The sequence below is a fragment of the Macrotis lagotis genome, chromosome 2 (genome assembly GCF_037893015.1).
Source record: "Macrotis lagotis isolate mMagLag1 chromosome 2, bilby.v1.9.chrom.fasta, whole genome shotgun sequence".
In the NCBI taxonomy this organism is placed as follows: Eukaryota; Metazoa; Chordata; class Mammalia; order Peramelemorphia; family Peramelidae; genus Macrotis; species Macrotis lagotis.
The window spans coordinates 185,526,942-185,544,246 of NC_133659.1; the positions used below are offsets into that span (position 1 = coordinate 185,526,942).

Consider the following 17,305-nt stretch of genomic DNA (forward strand, 5'->3'; position numbering starts at 1 on the left):
GAGGTTAAGTGGCTTGCCCAAGGCCACACAGCTAGGTAATTATTAAGTGTCTGAGGCCTGATTTGAACTCAGGTACTCCTGACTCCAGGGCCGGTGCTCTATCCACTGTGCCACCTAGTCACCCCGATAGCTTACATTTTTTTAAAGCTAGGAATAGGGATTTTTTTAGCCATACAAAGAGTAATGCTGTCTGGCCTATTAGGGGATCAAGACTTAGTTGGACTATCTAGCTAGAGATTAATTAATACACAAGGACCAAATGATGTACTATTGGAATTATTAGCCAAAACTTTGCCCAAGATAGTGAAGCACTTTGAGAATTCCATTAATTTTTTCCATCTTGATTGCCATCCGGCCCTGATTCAGGCCTTAAAAGCTTGGAATAGTAGAAAAACCTGCTGGTAGGCCCTACTTTTCCAACTCACCCTTTTATAGTTGGCTACCCTTCAGGGAATGACCAGAGATAAAAAGAGGCACATAGCAGGAATGATGGTGTAAATTTGGTTGTTGAGTGTGAAATAGTTGTGGAGAATATTTGGGAAGATTCATCAGCTGCTTTTTGTGCTCCTGTGAGAAATGATTCCAGCAAAGCCATTTGGACTTGAGCTGAGTCTATGAGATTTGACTGACAGTAGTAGTTAATTTGGTGAAACTTGCTGACATATTGTTAGGCAATGAGCCTCAAACTAACCCCCTAAAGGTAATTATTAAGTGTCTGAGACCAGATTTGAACTCAGGTACTCCTGACTCCAGGGCCAGTGCTTTATCCACTATGCCACCTAACCGCCCCCATTTGGGATTTTCTTACAAGATAATGAAGTGATTTCCCTTTTCCTTCTCCAGCTCATTTTACAAATGAGGAAACTGAGGCAAACAGGAGTGACTTGCCCAGCCCACACTAATAGCTGAGACTCAGAAAGATGAGTCTGTCACTCTACTCATTTCACTACCTAGCTGTCCCCTAGTCGAACTATTATTTAAATCTTCTAGGTGGCTTAGCACAGGAACCTGGAGTTATCAAGATCTGAGTTCAAATCCTATCTCAGACTTTTATTGACCTTGGGCAAGTGACAACCCTTCTCAGTTTCTTCATTTGTGAAATGGGGACAATAATAATAACAATAATAATTTTTAATAATAATAATAATCTCTACTCTGGGATTGATAGTGGATAAAATGAGAGAACATGTAAGAACACTTGGCAAACCTTCAAGCTCTATATAAATGCAAGCTTTGATCATTATGATTAATGATAATAAAACACCTTAGTTTTAGCACACATGGATTTTGTCTTTTGGGTTTAACAAAAAAAAAAAAGGTTAAGTAATTTGCTGAGGGTCACAGCTATTTTCTCAGCAGAGCCAGTACTGAGATTCAAGTGTCCAAAATCACTGGATGAGCATCTAGACTCAATGTCGGGCTGGAGTTGGCCTATGGTCAATTACTAAATTTTCAGTGTGAGTTTTTGTACCTTAGAAAGAAGCAAACACTACAAATCAGAGTATGATTTGTTGTTTTGTTGGTTGTCTGGACTTAAGAAACTGAGGATGATTAAAATTTGTCATGCATATTTTACCCCCCTGAAAAGTAGATTGTTAAACCTTTGCCAACACACCTCTGCTAGCCTCCTGTAATTATTCAAGCAGCAAGCAAGTACTTGTGTTAGGCACTATGTTAAACACTGGAAATGCAAAGACAAAGGTCCCCATCCTCAAGAGACTTACATTCTAACAGGGAGACAAATTATACACAACCAAGAAATACAATAGGTGTACAAAATAAATGTGGTGCAGTCTTGGGAAGGAGAGCACTAGCTACTAGGAGATAGGAAAAGTTCCCTGAAGAAGGTAGTACCTGAGCTAAATCTTAAACTAAACTCAGAATTCAAAGTGGCAGAGAAAAGGTGAAGGTCTATATATTGTAAGGGTGAGAGTCAGTGCAAAAGACACAGACAAGAAACTATATTAAAGGCTGTTTGGCTGCACCATAGTGAGTGGAGGTGAATATGTAATAAAAATCCAGGCTGTACAGAGTTGTTTTTTTATTTTATTAAGGTAATGGGGTTAAGTAACTTACCCAAGGTTACACAGCTAGGCAATTATTAAGTGTATGAAACCAAATTTAAACTTGGGTCCTCCTGACTTCAGGGCTGGTGCTCTAGCCACTGTACCACCTGGCTGCCCCTGTACAGAGTTTTAAACACCAAGAGTTTATATTTGACCCTAGAAAGTGACAAAGAATCACAAAGTTGATCAGATTAGTAGGTGACATGATCACACATGTGCCTTAGGAAAATCAGTGGAATGAAGTGGAGTGGAGAGAGGATTGAAGTGAGGAGTCCAAAGGGGATGTTATAATAGTCTGGGGAAGACCAATTGAAAACCTTCACGTAGATGGAACTCAGATGAGGAACAAAAGGCACAAATTCCAGAGAAGTGATACACCTTGCCAATGAACTAGATAGGTGGTGTGTGGGATAAAAATCCACTTAAAAAATATAGACTCCTCTGAGCAAAAAAAAAAAAAAAAAAGTTTATTTTGGCTTTTCTCGAGAAAGGGGCACTCTCCAAGTCTCACAAGGGTAGTGAAGATCAAGGAGCTGCCCTGAATTGACTGTCAAGCAAGATTATATGGCCTAACTCGATCCCCTCCTCCTCCCTATTGTCCCTCTTAGTCTTCAGAGTTACATTCTACTTGTGAAAATCTACCCCAGCAACAAAGAAAAGAATGAAAGGTTTTCATAAAATATTACCTCATCATCAAGATGGTGAGAATAGCCTTCAGGATTATAACTATCTTATTCAAGTAATATAACTTGTCTTGGAGCACAAGGTCTAGGAACAGTTTACTTATCGAACAAGACAAGTCTTATGAGCTTCGTTGGAATGCAAGGTTTTTTTCTCATGGGAACAGTCTACTGTTCTCCCAGTTAAGATAGTTTTATCATCAAATACGTGACTAACTAAAAATGCAAGGTCTCTCTGGAAATAGTCCACTATCCCCCCCCCCAACAGAATTGGGAGGGTTCCTGGCTTGGAATGCAAGGTCTCTCTTGCTTTTTCTTCTAAGAATAGTCTAAAAGTGATAGTTTGTTGTTGTTTTAATGATTTTTAACCCTGAGAGGACTTCACTAGGAATATTAACTTTTTTTTTTTTTTTTTTAGTTTTTGCAAGGCAATGGGGTTAAGTGGCTTGCCCAAGACCACACAGCTAGGTAATTATTAAGTGTCTGAGGCCAGATTTGAACTCAGGTACTCCTGATTCCAGGCCTGGTGCTCTATCCACAGCACCACCCTGCTGCCCCAATATTAACTCATAAGATGGAATATTACACTCAGTGAAGTGAGGATGTGGAGTCAAAGTTGTGAACCTGAATGACTGGAAGGATGGTGGTATCCTTGGCAGCAAAAAATGTTTTGGAAGATGTGTGGGTCTGGAGGGAAAGAAAATGAGTTTTGTTTTGTGTTTGAATTTGAGATGCCTATAGAACTTATAATTGGAAAGGCCTTCCAAAAGGCAATTGGCAATTTAGGACTGTAGTTCAGAAGATACTGGATAATACAGATCCTAGAATCATCTGCTTAGAGATAACTGAAGTCAGGGGATACCTAATGAGAGTGTAGAGAGAAAAGGGAAGTTTAAAAGAAAGCCTTAGGTACTAAGCTTCACATGGTGATGAATCAACAATGGACACCAGGAAGGAGCAGTCAAAACTACCTGGAATGAATAGTGATAAAAATTCAAAAAGTACAAAATAAACAGGAATAAATTGTGATCAGCTGAGTCAAATGAAGCACAGAACTGAAGGAGGATGAGGACTGAGAAAAATTAGGTTTGGCGATAAAGGAATCTGGTAAATTTAGGATAAATATCTTGTTATGCACTGAGGAGAGAAGAGGAAATGCAGGCAACAGGTGTGTGTGTGTATAAATATAAATATATATAGATAGATAGGTACATAGATAGATATAGATATTATATACACAGAGAAACAGAGAGGATACGGAAAATAAAATCAGTGGGTACAACTAATGATGTTGCCAGAGAATAAAATTATGAAGAACCACAGTGACTTTCTGGTGAAACTTAAAGTTTAGAGAGGATTAAAAACAGGAAACCTTGAAAGAATAAGCTGTTCCAGAGATGGAAAAGCTGGGGTAAACAAGTAAAGAAAGTAAAAGAAATACAAAGAGCAGTTAGGGAACTGGACCCACAATGTTGTGGTTTAGGTGGAAACTCAGATAAAAGACTCATCAAAGGCAAGTCAGAGATTTCCTATGAACCTATAGAACCCAGAGAATCCCATCCTGGGTGTCAGGCTGATGGCTATTGCAATGGATGGGTTTAGAACTTTGAAAGAGCACTTGGCCTTTGCTTCTAAGTTGGAAAAGGTGAACAGCAAACAGTGACAAATGTCTCAAAATGGGACCTGCAGGTTGGAAGAAGCAGAAAGCCAGAAAGCTAATGTTTTAAGCCTGTGTCTAACTAAGTGATAATATTACCATTTAATGTATAGACAAGACAAGGCAGGAGCTTGCTAATACCTTATCTGTGCATGTTGTCTAGGACAGGACACTGCACACTACAAATGCTTAATATTTGTTGAATGAATACATATTACATCCTCCATATAGTTTGTATTTCAGATTCCTTCTGCATAGTTAAGAACAGCTGTGCATATCAGCTATGAGTTCATATTCAGTACAGGGACTGAACTTTAGGGGAAGTAGAGGAAAGTGGAGGAAGAGGTCCTGCTAGAGAAGAGGAATCTGTGAAATACTATGATTCCCTCCTTGAGGCATTGAAGAAATCTTTCCCCTGTCAATTTCCTGATAATGCTGGCAGAAAATTACCTGGGTAGCCAGAGACAGCTTACTGTTTGGGGTCCTTCTTAGGGAAGAGTAGCACATTTATTTTTTTCCCTATGAAAACTTTATTTTTGTGGTAGATGTTACTGGTGAACATACATAACAAGGAAAAATTCACTTTCACACTCTGGAAGCATTTTGGTTTGGAAAACAAGTTCAACATAATTGAAATAGACCTCCAAATGTTTAAGTACTCATACATAATATTTCTCTCTATGAAGATTATAATTGTCCTATGTCTTGTTAAAAAAATTTTTTATGACTGTCAAGATATATAACTTTTGTTATGAGGACAGGTTAGAAAAGCTGTAGAGGCTTAACTGCCCATAGTAATAGGAGTTTCCTCTTCTTCATGCAAAATTACAAAGACAGTAAATTATCTTGGAGCCTCAACACAAATATTGTACTACTTAAAAGGTAATATTACAATATTGCACTTTTTTTTGCTATTTTCTTTTTAAAAAATTTTCCACATTACTACAGTAGTCTTGCTGTAAAAGTAAACATACCCTCCCCCACATACACACACAAAGAAAGAGAAACCTCAAAAAAAATGAGATTAAAAAAAGTGTACTTCAGTCTAAATTAAGATACCATCAGTTCAGTCTTTGGGATGGATAGCATTCTTTACCTTAAGCCCATCAGAGAAATTGCTTCATTTTTTTCTCCCCATTTGCTATATTTATACATACATCTATATCTATCTATCTATCTATCTATCTATCTATCTATCTATCTATCTTTCTATGTAATGGCTATTTCCCTCCATCTTATTCTTCCCCAATCCCTCTATTTTCCCTCTCCTTTCTCCCTGTTTCTCCACAAAAGTGTGTTGTATCTGACTACCCTGTCCCATGACCTTCCTTCTCTTTTATCACTATAGTCCTACACCATCCACTCCCCTCCTTCTGTTCCCTGTCTTCCATCCCTTTCCACTCCTATTTTCTTCTGGGATGATAGATTTCTATACTAAATTGAGTATGTATGTTATTTCTTCTCTGAGTTACTTTTTTTTTTTAAGGTTTTTGCAAGGCAATGGGCTTAAGTGGCTTGCCCAAGGCCACACAGGTAATTAAGTGTCTGAGGTCTGATTTGAACTCAGGTACTCCTGACTCCAGGGCTGGTGCTCTATCCACTACACCACCTAGCTGCTCCCTCTGAGTTACTTTTTAAAAAAAATCTTATTATTTAAGGCAATGGGGTTAAGAGTGACTTGCCCAGGGTCATTATAGCTAGGCTTTTATTAAGTGTCTTGAGGCCACATTTGAACTCAGGTCTTCCTGACTCCAGAGCCAGTGCTCTATTCACTGTGCCACCTAGCTGTCCTTCTGAGACACTTCTGATGAGAAGGAAGGCTCACTCATTCCCCCCCCCCTTTCCCCCCCTTTCACTCCACTGAAAAAGCTTTTTCTTGCCTTTTATGGGAAATAACTTACTCCATTCTTCCTCTCCTTTCTCTTTCTCCCAGCACATTCCTTTCCATCTTTTTAATATACCTTCATTTTCAGCTCCCTCCTGTGTTTTGTCTATATATGCTCCTTCCAACTGCCCTAATAAATGAGGTTCATGAGTTATCTGTATCATCTTCCCATGTAGGAATACTAACTGTCCAACATCAAGTCCTTCATGATTTGCCCTTCCTGTTCTTTATCTGAGCTTCACCTGAGTCCTGTAATTTCTGTTCAGCTCTGATTGTTTCAACAGCAAAGTTTGAAAGTCTCCTATTTCAATGAATGTTTATCTTTTTCCCTGAAAGAGAATGTTCAGTTTTGCTGGGCAATTGATACTGGATTGTAATCCAAGTTATTTTCTTTGGTGTTTTTTTTCTATTTCCTTCACCAAGCTGCTGACTTGGTTTTCATGATTTTCCTGCATCACTCTCATTTCTTCCCAATTTTTCCTAGCCCCCCCTTATTTGCTATTCAAATTCTTTTTTGAGCTCTTCCATAGCCTGAGACCAATTCCTACTTTTCTTGGAGGCTTTGGATACAGAAGCATTGACTTTGTTATCTTCCGAGTGTGTGTTTTGATCCTCCATGAAACCAAAGTAACTGTCTATGATTATTCATTTTCTTCAGTTGTTTGCTTATCTCCCCAATCTATAATCTGATTTTAACTCTTTGTAAGTTGGGGCTCTGCTTTCAGAGTAGAGGATGCACTTTCCCAAGCTTTTGGAGTTTTTGCAGCTCTCTTCAGGACACCCTCCCCAGGAACCTCAATTCCTCCCAGGTCTTATGAGAGCCTCTGACTGCTCTCCTGGCCTGTGCTCTAGTCTGTGGGTGACCACAAGCATTCCCCTCTGTCCTGGAGCTGTGAGGAGAGTCTCTGCTCTGCTTTGGAAGTAAAGCTCCCCTTTCTGAGACTGGCATCCGAGTATAGGCAAAACAACAGAATCTTGTCTCAGAGATAGCAGAGAGACGTCTGCAGTCTCCCCCAAGCCCCCTTACCATCTGTGGAATGAGTGCTCTGGAAGCAGCTGCTGGGGGGGCTCCCTAAGCCTACTTCTAGTTCTGAGGCCTGGACCTCATAAGCCTACTTCTAGTTCTGCATTGGCCTGGACTGTGTGCTCATTCTAGGGTGGCAGCTTTCCCACTGACCTTTCAAATTATCCTTGACAATCCCTGGCCTGAGGTCTGGAAGCCGCCCCTGCTGCCAGGGACCCAGGTGCCCCACACGGGCTATTCCAGGATGGCTGGAGCTGGTTTGCTCCAGCCCAACACTGCATCCTTTCCAACCTCTGTGTTACAGACCTTTCCTGCAGATTTTCCAAGTTTTCTTGGGTCAGAAAATTGTTTCGCTCAGTCTTTTTGTGGGTTCTACCTCTCTAGAATTTGGTTATTACTTAAAAGCACTTGGAATGATCTGGGGGAGAGTTGCTGGGATTTCCTGCCTTCACTCCGCCATCCTGACTCCGCCCCACAATATTACAATCTTAAATAATTTATTTTCTTTCCTTTGAGAATTAGGAACATTTTGTTTCCTTGTCCCCCTAGGGTCTTTTCATTCTAGTGTACCTACTTGCTACAAGTTGAAAGCACAATTTATTTTTAACCAACAACTCCAGTGGCCTTACTCCTCTGGATATCCCCTTCTGCAAAAGGCAGAGCTTATCAAAGGATTGGAGCTGCTTGCTAGAGGGACTGAAATGCTTAATACTTGTCAAAAATCCAGCTTTCAAGGAAACACTTCCCACTAAATGCTCTGGCTTTGTCAGCAAGGAAGAGAGGTTATGACCACAACATTTACATTTATTCTATCACACAACTGATAAATTAGGATCAAAATCAACACAATTTTAAATATAAGTTAACATTTGTGAAAAAAATAATTAAGTTAAAATGCACCGTATAGCCCAACAGACACAAGATCATCCCACAATTGCACACATGTAACTGAAGACAAAGCTTTTACAAGAGTAACCAGAGGCTTGTCCATAAAGTTGTACATTCACAGCTTTGGACAGTTATATACTGACATTTGTCACAAACTGATTGAAAAAGTAGTGGAATAAAAAGACTCAAGAGATAAGTTCTAAATAGGTCAGTTCTAGAAATAGCTAATCAGTTCTTCCCACTTCACTTTTGGGAATAATTATCAGCAAACCAGCATCAAAACCCCACTAAAGGGGGAGCCTTCCCTAGACCTATACCTTCCCTGGAGGGAGAAAAAAGCTAGGTCAGACTTTATTTCTCTCCCAGTCTCCAAGATAGGCTGTACCAAGATAGCTCCTAAATTAAGGAAAAGTTGATACAAGTCTGTCCTGGCATGAAAGTCCCTAACAGAACATTACTAAGAGCTCTGCCTCTGAGAAATCTGGTTCAAATCCCTAGGGATTCAAAAATCTTGCTGAAAGGTAGGTGGGTAGATAAAAGAAAAAAAAAGTCAGAGAATATATCTGTCATGACATATAAATTGATAAAACATTTGCTCACTGAGATTTAGGCTCTAATCTTTACAAGATTAAATGTTTTCAAACTGCTTCATTTAAAATAAAAACAAATAAAAAAAAAATGTGGCTAACTCCCTTACAGCTCTGTCTGAATTTCTATCAGAAATGTAAGAGAATGCATTTTTTTCAAATTATATTCACTGGCTTACCCAGAGGAAAGGTACAGAAACTACTGGCACAAAGAGCATCTTTGGGTGCAAAGGAGAAACTATGGTCACAAAACAGTCTGGCTTTGGGTCGTGCTTTAAAAAAAAATAATTAACAATGATAAAATAGCTAGCATTTATATAGTGCTTTAGTTTGGCAAAGAGCTTCACAAACATTATTTCACTTGACCTTTACAACCACCCAGGGAGGTAGGTGCTATCACCCCTATTTTTACAGAACTGAAAACTGAGGCAGACGGGTTAATTGACTTCCTCAAGTAAGTCTTGCTGACTCAATCCAGTACTCTATTATGTGTACTCAGCTGTCCCCCCCATTAAGGAGCAGATGATGATTAAAAGAAAAATCGAGCTGTATGTATAGAGATCTAGTTCAGGTAGAATTTTTTCCCGTTCAACTCTATGTGGAAATGTTCATCTTATTGGGGGTTGGTCAAGTGTATACAATAAAAAAAAAATGGGGAGCCTCTCATTTGAGCAACAGAATGTTGGGCTTAAATTCTCTCTTCATAGGTGGAAACACATCTTTGCTAACCCTCACTTTCATTGTCACATGATGAATTCACTCCTGGCTTTGCTAAACTTCTGATAAGGGCACCTGTAGGTCAATAGAGCAGCTGGGAAGGCAAAGATGCCTCTGGGAGAAAAGACCATGTTCATCCACATGTGCACCTAGATACACACAGGCAGGTGATGACCATGTATCAGGGCACAGCATTTTCAACCAGGGGCTTTTCAGGGTGAATTTCTAAGGTGCTAAGTGTGGGTAACAGATTTAGAGGCACTAGGACTGATCATTTATGCCAAGCCTAGAAATAGTTAATCTGTAACCTAGCAGCTTCTTTCTCCTACTTCCTCAGCCTCATGTAGCAAAGTGGTAACCCATCTCTATCGGTTGGCCTGTGGAGAGGCACTGGTCAGGGACAAGGGCATGGTCATCAAAAGGCATCTTTGATGTTCTTGAGCTGTCGGACAGCCAAGTCCACAGGGAGGCTGAATTTGAGGCTGCTCAGACGGCTGAGTAGATTCAGGGCACTTTCAAAGCCTGTGTGGGCCATATAGCTCCAAGGCTGGTAGTGTGGTTCAATGAGTGCTCCGGATTTGCAGATCAGGTTGATCCAAGACACCAAACGCTGCTCATTCAGGGCCATGCACACCAGAGCCTTCAACTCGGAGTCTGCACTGCGCTTAAACGGGTCATGTTCAGTCAACACTACATGGATGGCAGTTAACAAGCTCTGTTTGGGGGTAACAACAGTACCCCCAGTCACAGGCAGCCCAAAGGACTGGGACAGCTTTCGAGCAGGAGATTCCACAAAAGCTCGGCCATTCTTGGTATTGTAGTATTTCACAAAGAGCTCCCAGGGGTGCATGGTCTGAGGGGCAGAGGAGAAGGAGGGGAGCAAGCAAGCAATAGGTGCCATCACAAGACTCATCCCTGGTGAGGAGGCGTACAGTCCATGGGCCAGCAAGTCTCTCATGGCCATGGTGAGCTCCTTTCGCACTGCCACTGTCAGTTCATCTTTGCCCCCAAGGGGGATGTCCTGAAGGCTGGTGCTGCTGATGACATGATCAGGCATCTGGTTTCTCAGTGCTAGCTGCCTCACCCTGTCCACTGAGACCTCTAGCCTCTTCAGTAGAGGAGAATAGTCCCTATCAGTCTGGTCCCTCTGCCACAGGGTTCGAGGGATCTGACCAGCAGTGCAGCCAAACTGACTCACTGCAAAGATCTGGAGCACAGCCAGCACTCGCCGCATCAGGTGCAGCCCAGTCTCTCGGATCTTCCTCGCCTCTTCAGCATTCGCTGTGGAAAGAAATAATCACCTGTCAGTGAGAGGCACATCTTGCCCACACCTCAGACATGCTAAGAACTGCCAAGGACTAGGCCACCCTCACCTTTTTTATTTCCGGAAGGTAATCGAGTACCAACCCTAGAGGAGCCGTTTCCTGACTTCCCTGATGTCCTGCACTCACAGTGTTCACCTCCTGTCTGCAGGGGGCTTCCCACTTCATCTGGAATACAAAGTCACAAGAAGGGACTTACTTAGCCTTTCTGAGAAAAAGGCTGGGATGGAGTAAGATAATATTTTATTTATTATAATCATTTACTAAATCCTAAGGGGTTGTTGTCACTGGTGTCCCAAATATACAGACACAGAATTGTGATTCTGAGGCGTTCTTACCTCTTGCCTTAGCAGGCCTACTGACCTTGGATGAAGTTAATGAACATTTCCAGGTCTCGGATCTGAGTTTTTAGCTGTTCCACCAATTGCTCCTTCACTCGGGCAGGATTGACTATCTGGGCCACAGCTGCATCCACACGTTGCCTGAGCTCTTCAGGAGACAGTGAACTAATGTCTTCATTCAGATTCATGTCCAGCTTCTTTATTAGCTCATCTATGATCACCTGCATTAGGTTACAAGCAATGACATACCATTTACCAAAAGGGAAGCTAGGTGATGCAGTGGTTACAGCACTGGTCTTGAAGTCAGGAGGATGGGAGTTCAAATCCCACCTCAGACACTTGACTGTTACTAGCTGGTTGACTTTGGGAAAGCCACTTAAACCTGACAATCTCGAAACCAGAGCCATCTCTAGTTGTCCTGATCTACACCTGGCCACTGGACCCAGATAGATCTGGGGAGAAAGTGAGACTGGTGAACTTATTAGCACAGCATTCCCCCCTCCCCCGAAACTCAAATCTAATTCACGTGCTTGTCATGGCATCACCTCCTGGATGTCATGGTCTTCTTCAAAAATGAAAGACAAAAATTAAAAAATGGAGTTCCACAAGGGGGAGACATACAGATTCCCAAGCCCATAACAGGTGAAAATGGTACTACAGTGGATTAAACCAAAGTTTCTAAACCTTCTGTTTCACTTGTGGTCTCTATGACATAGGACCACTAGAGCCCGTTCTTGAAGTTGCCCAATAATATTAGGAGTGCATTAGAATGATGTTAATGTCATCATAATGCCACAACAGGTGCTGTGAAACTGAATTATCTGCCTCTTTGTGATATTTTTGTAAAACCAAGTAATGATATTAGATGGGATATAATTGAAATTTGTTTCCCAAATGCCCCAGCATACTTATTCCAATTTCTTCAAATTTCTGGTCAACTAAGGAACTAGAAGTCCAAGGTGACTAGAGGGAAAAAAATATCAGTTAACAATGAGGAATATTGGGGCAAATCTGAGAGAAAAATAATCTGGCCACTTTTTCAGAATTTGTGAGAAATCCATTCAAGCCTTTTGGAGCTCTGAATCAGTCATGTAGCCTTTGGCTGACCTGCCTCCCATATACTTCTGGAGCAGGAGTATTCCCAAGGGAAAAGGATTGTTTTCAGTGTGTATGCCAATAGAAATGTAGCTAGTGTTGTAAAATAATTTTAATACATTAAATATATTTAAATAATGGTTCATAAACCTACTGATTAATAACTCCATGCTCAGTTATGATAAGCTATATTAAAGTATGTTCCTTCTCCTAAAAAAGTGACTGGTGGTAGGGGAAGGAAGTAACCCAAAAAGAGTTCTGGGAAGAACCAGCTGAAACAATGTCATCAGTAAAGGAGAAAAGGGGGGGGCACATGTCAACCAAGGACAGCGTCAGAGGAACCTCTAGGACGTACTTACCCGCTGTCTTTCCAAGACCATGGACTGTGGTAGGGAGTCATAGCTGCCCTCCTGGTAGGCAAAGGTTTCCAGGTCATCTAGCTGAGTCTTGAGCTGAACAATGAGCTCTCGCTGCTTCTCTCTCTGGGCTTCCACACGCTCTTGTTTTTCCTGTTCACTCTAAAATAAGGAAAAAACCAGGATGCTTATGTTAAGCATGGAAAGGAGTGGTTCAGGGGATGGTTTGTCTCTCTTTGGCAGGACTCTATAGAGCCTTTTATTCTAATTGATTCATCCTAACTGGACTGTCAGGGAGGAAGTAATTAGTTGATATCTCTGCCAAGGTGGTTTCCTGGGTCTCCATATTTTCCTTAGGCAACACTGCCACTAGCTCATATTGAATCTACAGAAGTCTTAGGGAAAAAACTCAGTACTAGATGAGTAGGGCAAATCATTCAAATCTGATTTCTTATCACCTCTCTAATGGGCTCCACCCATGACTGCCAGCACATTTAGCTTCTAGACTCCATAATCTAGAGCCTTGTCTGAGGATACATCACTCAAGGATCTCCCCTGCTTAGTTCCTGGGTTGTTCCCTCTCTACCTCCCAGCAATTTCTGTTTGGGGAAGAGGCAAGAATAAAAGGTCATTTTTGCTCCTATCCACTAAATGTCAAATGTGGCAATGTATTGTGTTATGGTACTAATGGCTCATCCTAAGTGGAGAATGAAATGTTTGTTCTCCTCTGAGTAAAATAAGAGAAAAAGATATACCCGCTCTCACTACCTCTTTCATTTTTCCAAACTCTGTGACTTTTAACAACCCTTTGCTGGAAGCTGTTCCCAGTCCTCCTTCATCTTAGTGCTTTCCACCTAAGATTTTCCCCAGTTTATCTTTTCCATCCATCCATCTCTAGCTTATTTGTGCAAGGTTGTTTGCATACTGTCTCCTCCATGAAGCAGTGCATTCCTGAGTGAGGAATGCCAACTACTCTAGCATTTAGCACACAGTAGGTGTTCAATAAATGTTTGCTGAAAGACTGACCACCAGATCAAGGAAAGACATGTATAGTGATCTCTTTTTTCATTCTTGGATACTCAGGGGACTGATGGAGCTGGAAAGCCAAATGCTAAATGAGGGGTAAGGCAGAATAGAGGGAACTTCTAGTTAAAAGTCTCTAGGTTTCAGACTCTTTCCCTTGGCACTCCCTATCCTCATTTTGAGCATCCATTTTATGCAGGGAATTATTTTTTAAAAATGTACAATTAAGACATTTCAGACTTATTCTGGAAAGCATAATCCTAGCCTCATTTTTTTAGGTTTTTGCAAGGCACTGGGGTTAAGTGGCTTGCCCAAGGCCACACAGCTAGGTAATTATTAAGTGTCTGAGACCGGATTTGAACCCAGGTACTCCTGACTCCAGGGCTGGTGCTTTATCCACTGCGCCACCTAGCCACCCCCTCCTCATTTTTCTTACAGAAGAAAACTATACATCTTTAAATGCATGGAAAATCACAGCATTTTAAGCCTTTAATTTCAGTTTGTCCACAAAGATACAGGATATAGCCTTAAAGTGGCACTTACCAATCCCTGCGGATGTAAGGCATGAGAAAGAACAAAGCAAAAACAGCAAATTAATGTCATGATATTTTATAAATGAATCAATTGCTTTTAGTTTGCTCTAAATAAAAATCACACAATTTCCCCTTCTCTAGAATAGTCAGAACAGCCTCAGGAAATCACAGCAGTGTCAACTATGAATCTGACCATAGATTCCTTTCAGTCTTGAACTCTTGGCCATGAAAAGTTGTCTAACCAGCCACAGGAGAGAAGGGGGAAGTTTCTTTTTCAAAGTATCTTAACTCTTTGCACATAAAAGCAAAAAACAAACAAAAAAAACAACAAAAAACCCAGCAACAAAAAAGAACTGTTATTGACAGTCTCTGCAGAAAACTGTCTCTAACAGGACAAGAACAATATGGTATTACACAATATGATTAACAAGAGTAAATTATAAGGAACACTAGAAAAATGCGGCAAGGTAAAAAAATGTCTGTTTCTCTCTTTATACATAGACCCCCCCACACACACACACACCCCTCTGGCACCCTGCACCATAGTAAATTCTCCACTGATTTTTTTTTAGTTTTTGTAAGGCAATAGGTTAAATGGTTTGCCCAAGGCCACACAGCTAGGTAATTATTAAGTGTCTGAGGCCGGATTTGAACTCAGGTACTCCTGACTCCAGGAGTCAGGTGTTCTGTCCACTGTGCCACCTAGCTGCTCCTTCCACTGATTTCTTAAAGCAGATACAAACAAATAGAAAGGATAGAGCACCGACCCTGAACTCAGGAGGACCTGAGTTCAAATCTATTATCAGACACTTAATAATTACCTAGCTGTGTGATCTTGGGCAAATCACTTAATCCCACAGTCTTGCAAAACAAACAAAAACAAAACCAAAACAAGTACAAAAAAATTATCAAATGCAGGTGGGATAATTGGTGTTAATACTCTGGAATGAGGGGCTTGATCACCATCACAGCACACCTATTTCAGAAAAAGAGGTTTCCTAAGATTCTGTGTATCAACCAGGGCCAAACAAGTCTGGGTGAGAGGAGGGAACGGCTTCTTCCAGGGTCTGTAGAGAAGGGAAGAGAAGAATGGTGGGAGAGCAAAGAGTAGAGAGTACACTAGGCAGATTAAAAGAAATAGGTCAACATTCTTTGTTGATAAGAAGCTTCCAGGACTTCACTTTCTGGTGGGAAGGAAGCCATATGTGGGAATGTGTATGTGACTTAACAACAAACTAAATGCATGTCTAAGAGATCTAGAAGAGCCCTCGGCATATGAAGTTGTGTATACCTGGGCCATCTTAGAGTCAATCTAGAAAGGAAGTTTCCAGTGGTAAAGAATACAAGGTTAGATTATTCCATGAATTGACTGATCACTAAGAGGACCTCAACCTAAGGTTGTGAGTACTTATGGGGGGCAAGTTAAAATGCCCAAATAAGTCAAGATTGAAGTTTCAGTGGGTAGACAATTTAAAAATCCTCAGTCAGAGAGAAGATTTAGGACCGTCTTCCAGATCTTTTAGGAAATCATGGCCAAACCTCATCCGGAATCTCTGGACTGCTACTTCCAAGCCTTTATAAATTACCTCCTTGCATCAAGTCAACACTGGTCTTGCCTGGACAAAGCCTAACGCTTTTGAAAAGGATGGCAGCTGCTGGCACGCTACCCAAATAAGCCACGGGACGGATCTTCATCATTCACACAATCAGAGAGAACTAGAAGGGCCTTCAGAGATTATAAGTGCCCCCTTCACATCGGAGGTGAGGAAGCAGGCCCAAAGAGGCAGGGGCACTGCCCCAGGGGGCAGCTTTTACTGTGCTGCTTCCTCCAACCCGTACACTTCTTCGGCTTTCGTGCCCGCCTTGGGCTGCCAGGTGTGGGGCCCCCGCACGGAGGCGAACCCTCCCCACGACCCACCAGGCCGGCCCGCGGGGTCAGAGGCTCGGGCCGCGGGCCCTGCCCAGCGCCTGCCAGCTCGGGCCCCTCCGGCGGGCATGCCCTCCCGGCTCCCCCTCCGGCGGGCGCCCCCGCTCACCGGGTCGTGGGGCCGCGGCCCCCGGGGCCCCCGGCGCGGCCGGTCTCCGTCCTGCTCCTCCGAGGCCGCGTCCGCGGGGCCGCCCCAGCCCAGCACGTGCGGGCAGCCGCGGAAGGCGAAGTCCTCGAGCTCGCGCAGCAGGCGCTGCTGCTCCGCCGGGGCCCCGCGCACCACCTGCCGCAGGCGGAACTGCACCTGCGCGAAGTGCGAGGACAGCGCCAGCAGCGCCGAGTCCAGCCGCCGCCGCTCGGCCCGCAGCCGCCGCAGCGCCCGGCCCGGGGACTCGGGCGGCGACGAGGGGCCGGAGCCCGCGCGGCCCTCGGAGCCCTCCTCCTCGCGCTGCGCCGCCCGCGCCTCGGCCACGGCGCCCACCGGCGCCCACCTCACCGCCTCGCACGGCGGCGGCGACGCCTCCGCCTCCTCGCCCTCGGCCTCGGCCTTGGGCTCCGGGGCAGCCGCCGTCCCCTCTGCGGCGGCCATCTTCCCGGAAGCGCGTCCCCGCCGCCGCGCCCCCTCGCTGCCATGGCAACGCCGCGCGCCAGAGCCGCGGGGGGGGGGGGGCGTGTCCCGGCGCGGGCGGGGCCGGGCGGCCGCGCCCTCCTGGGGCTCGGGAGCCCGGAGCGGTCTGAAAGGGCTCGTTCAGCCGTGCCTCGGCCGAGGCCGCCCGCGCCTCCGCGGCTCAAGCTGCCCCTTCCCTGTCTGCTTCCTTCCAGCGTGTGCACTGCGCTGAGCGCAGGGTGAACTTGGCCCAAAAGAAGAATCCATGGAAAGACGTTGTTTGCCAGTGTGTGTGTGGGGGGGCATTGACTTAATTTGGCGGAACTTTTCCCTCCTATTAAAAATTCATTATTAGGGATTCCTCTCTGGAGAGGGGAGCAAAGAAAGATGTTAAAAATGAGAGAAACACACACACACAGACACAGACACAGACACACACAGACACACACACAGAGACATACACATAGACACACACACACACAGACACACCACACACACACAGACACACACACAGAGACACACACAGACACACACACACAGACACACCACACACACAGACATACACACAGACACACACAGAGACACACACAGACACAC

The 17,305-nt window shown here is 43.4% G+C and overlaps 1 protein-coding gene across 1 annotated transcript; it reads right to left on the reverse strand.

The window, feature by feature from the left end:
* Window positions 1-7,374: 7,374 nt before the first annotated feature.
* RUNDC1 (RUN domain containing 1) lies at window positions 7,375-16,726 on the reverse strand. Its single transcript, XM_074223816.1, has 5 exons — window positions 16,211-16,726; window positions 12,622-12,780; window positions 11,190-11,388; window positions 10,878-10,994; window positions 7,375-10,785 (listed from the first exon to the last, which is right to left on the reverse strand). Exons 1-5 carry the CDS (start codon window positions 16,688-16,690, stop codon window positions 9,920-9,922), a joined length of 1,821 nt encoding a protein of 606 aa, XP_074079917.1. The 5' UTR covers window positions 16,691-16,726; the 3' UTR covers window positions 7,375-9,919.
* Window positions 16,727-17,305: the final 579 nt, after the last annotated feature.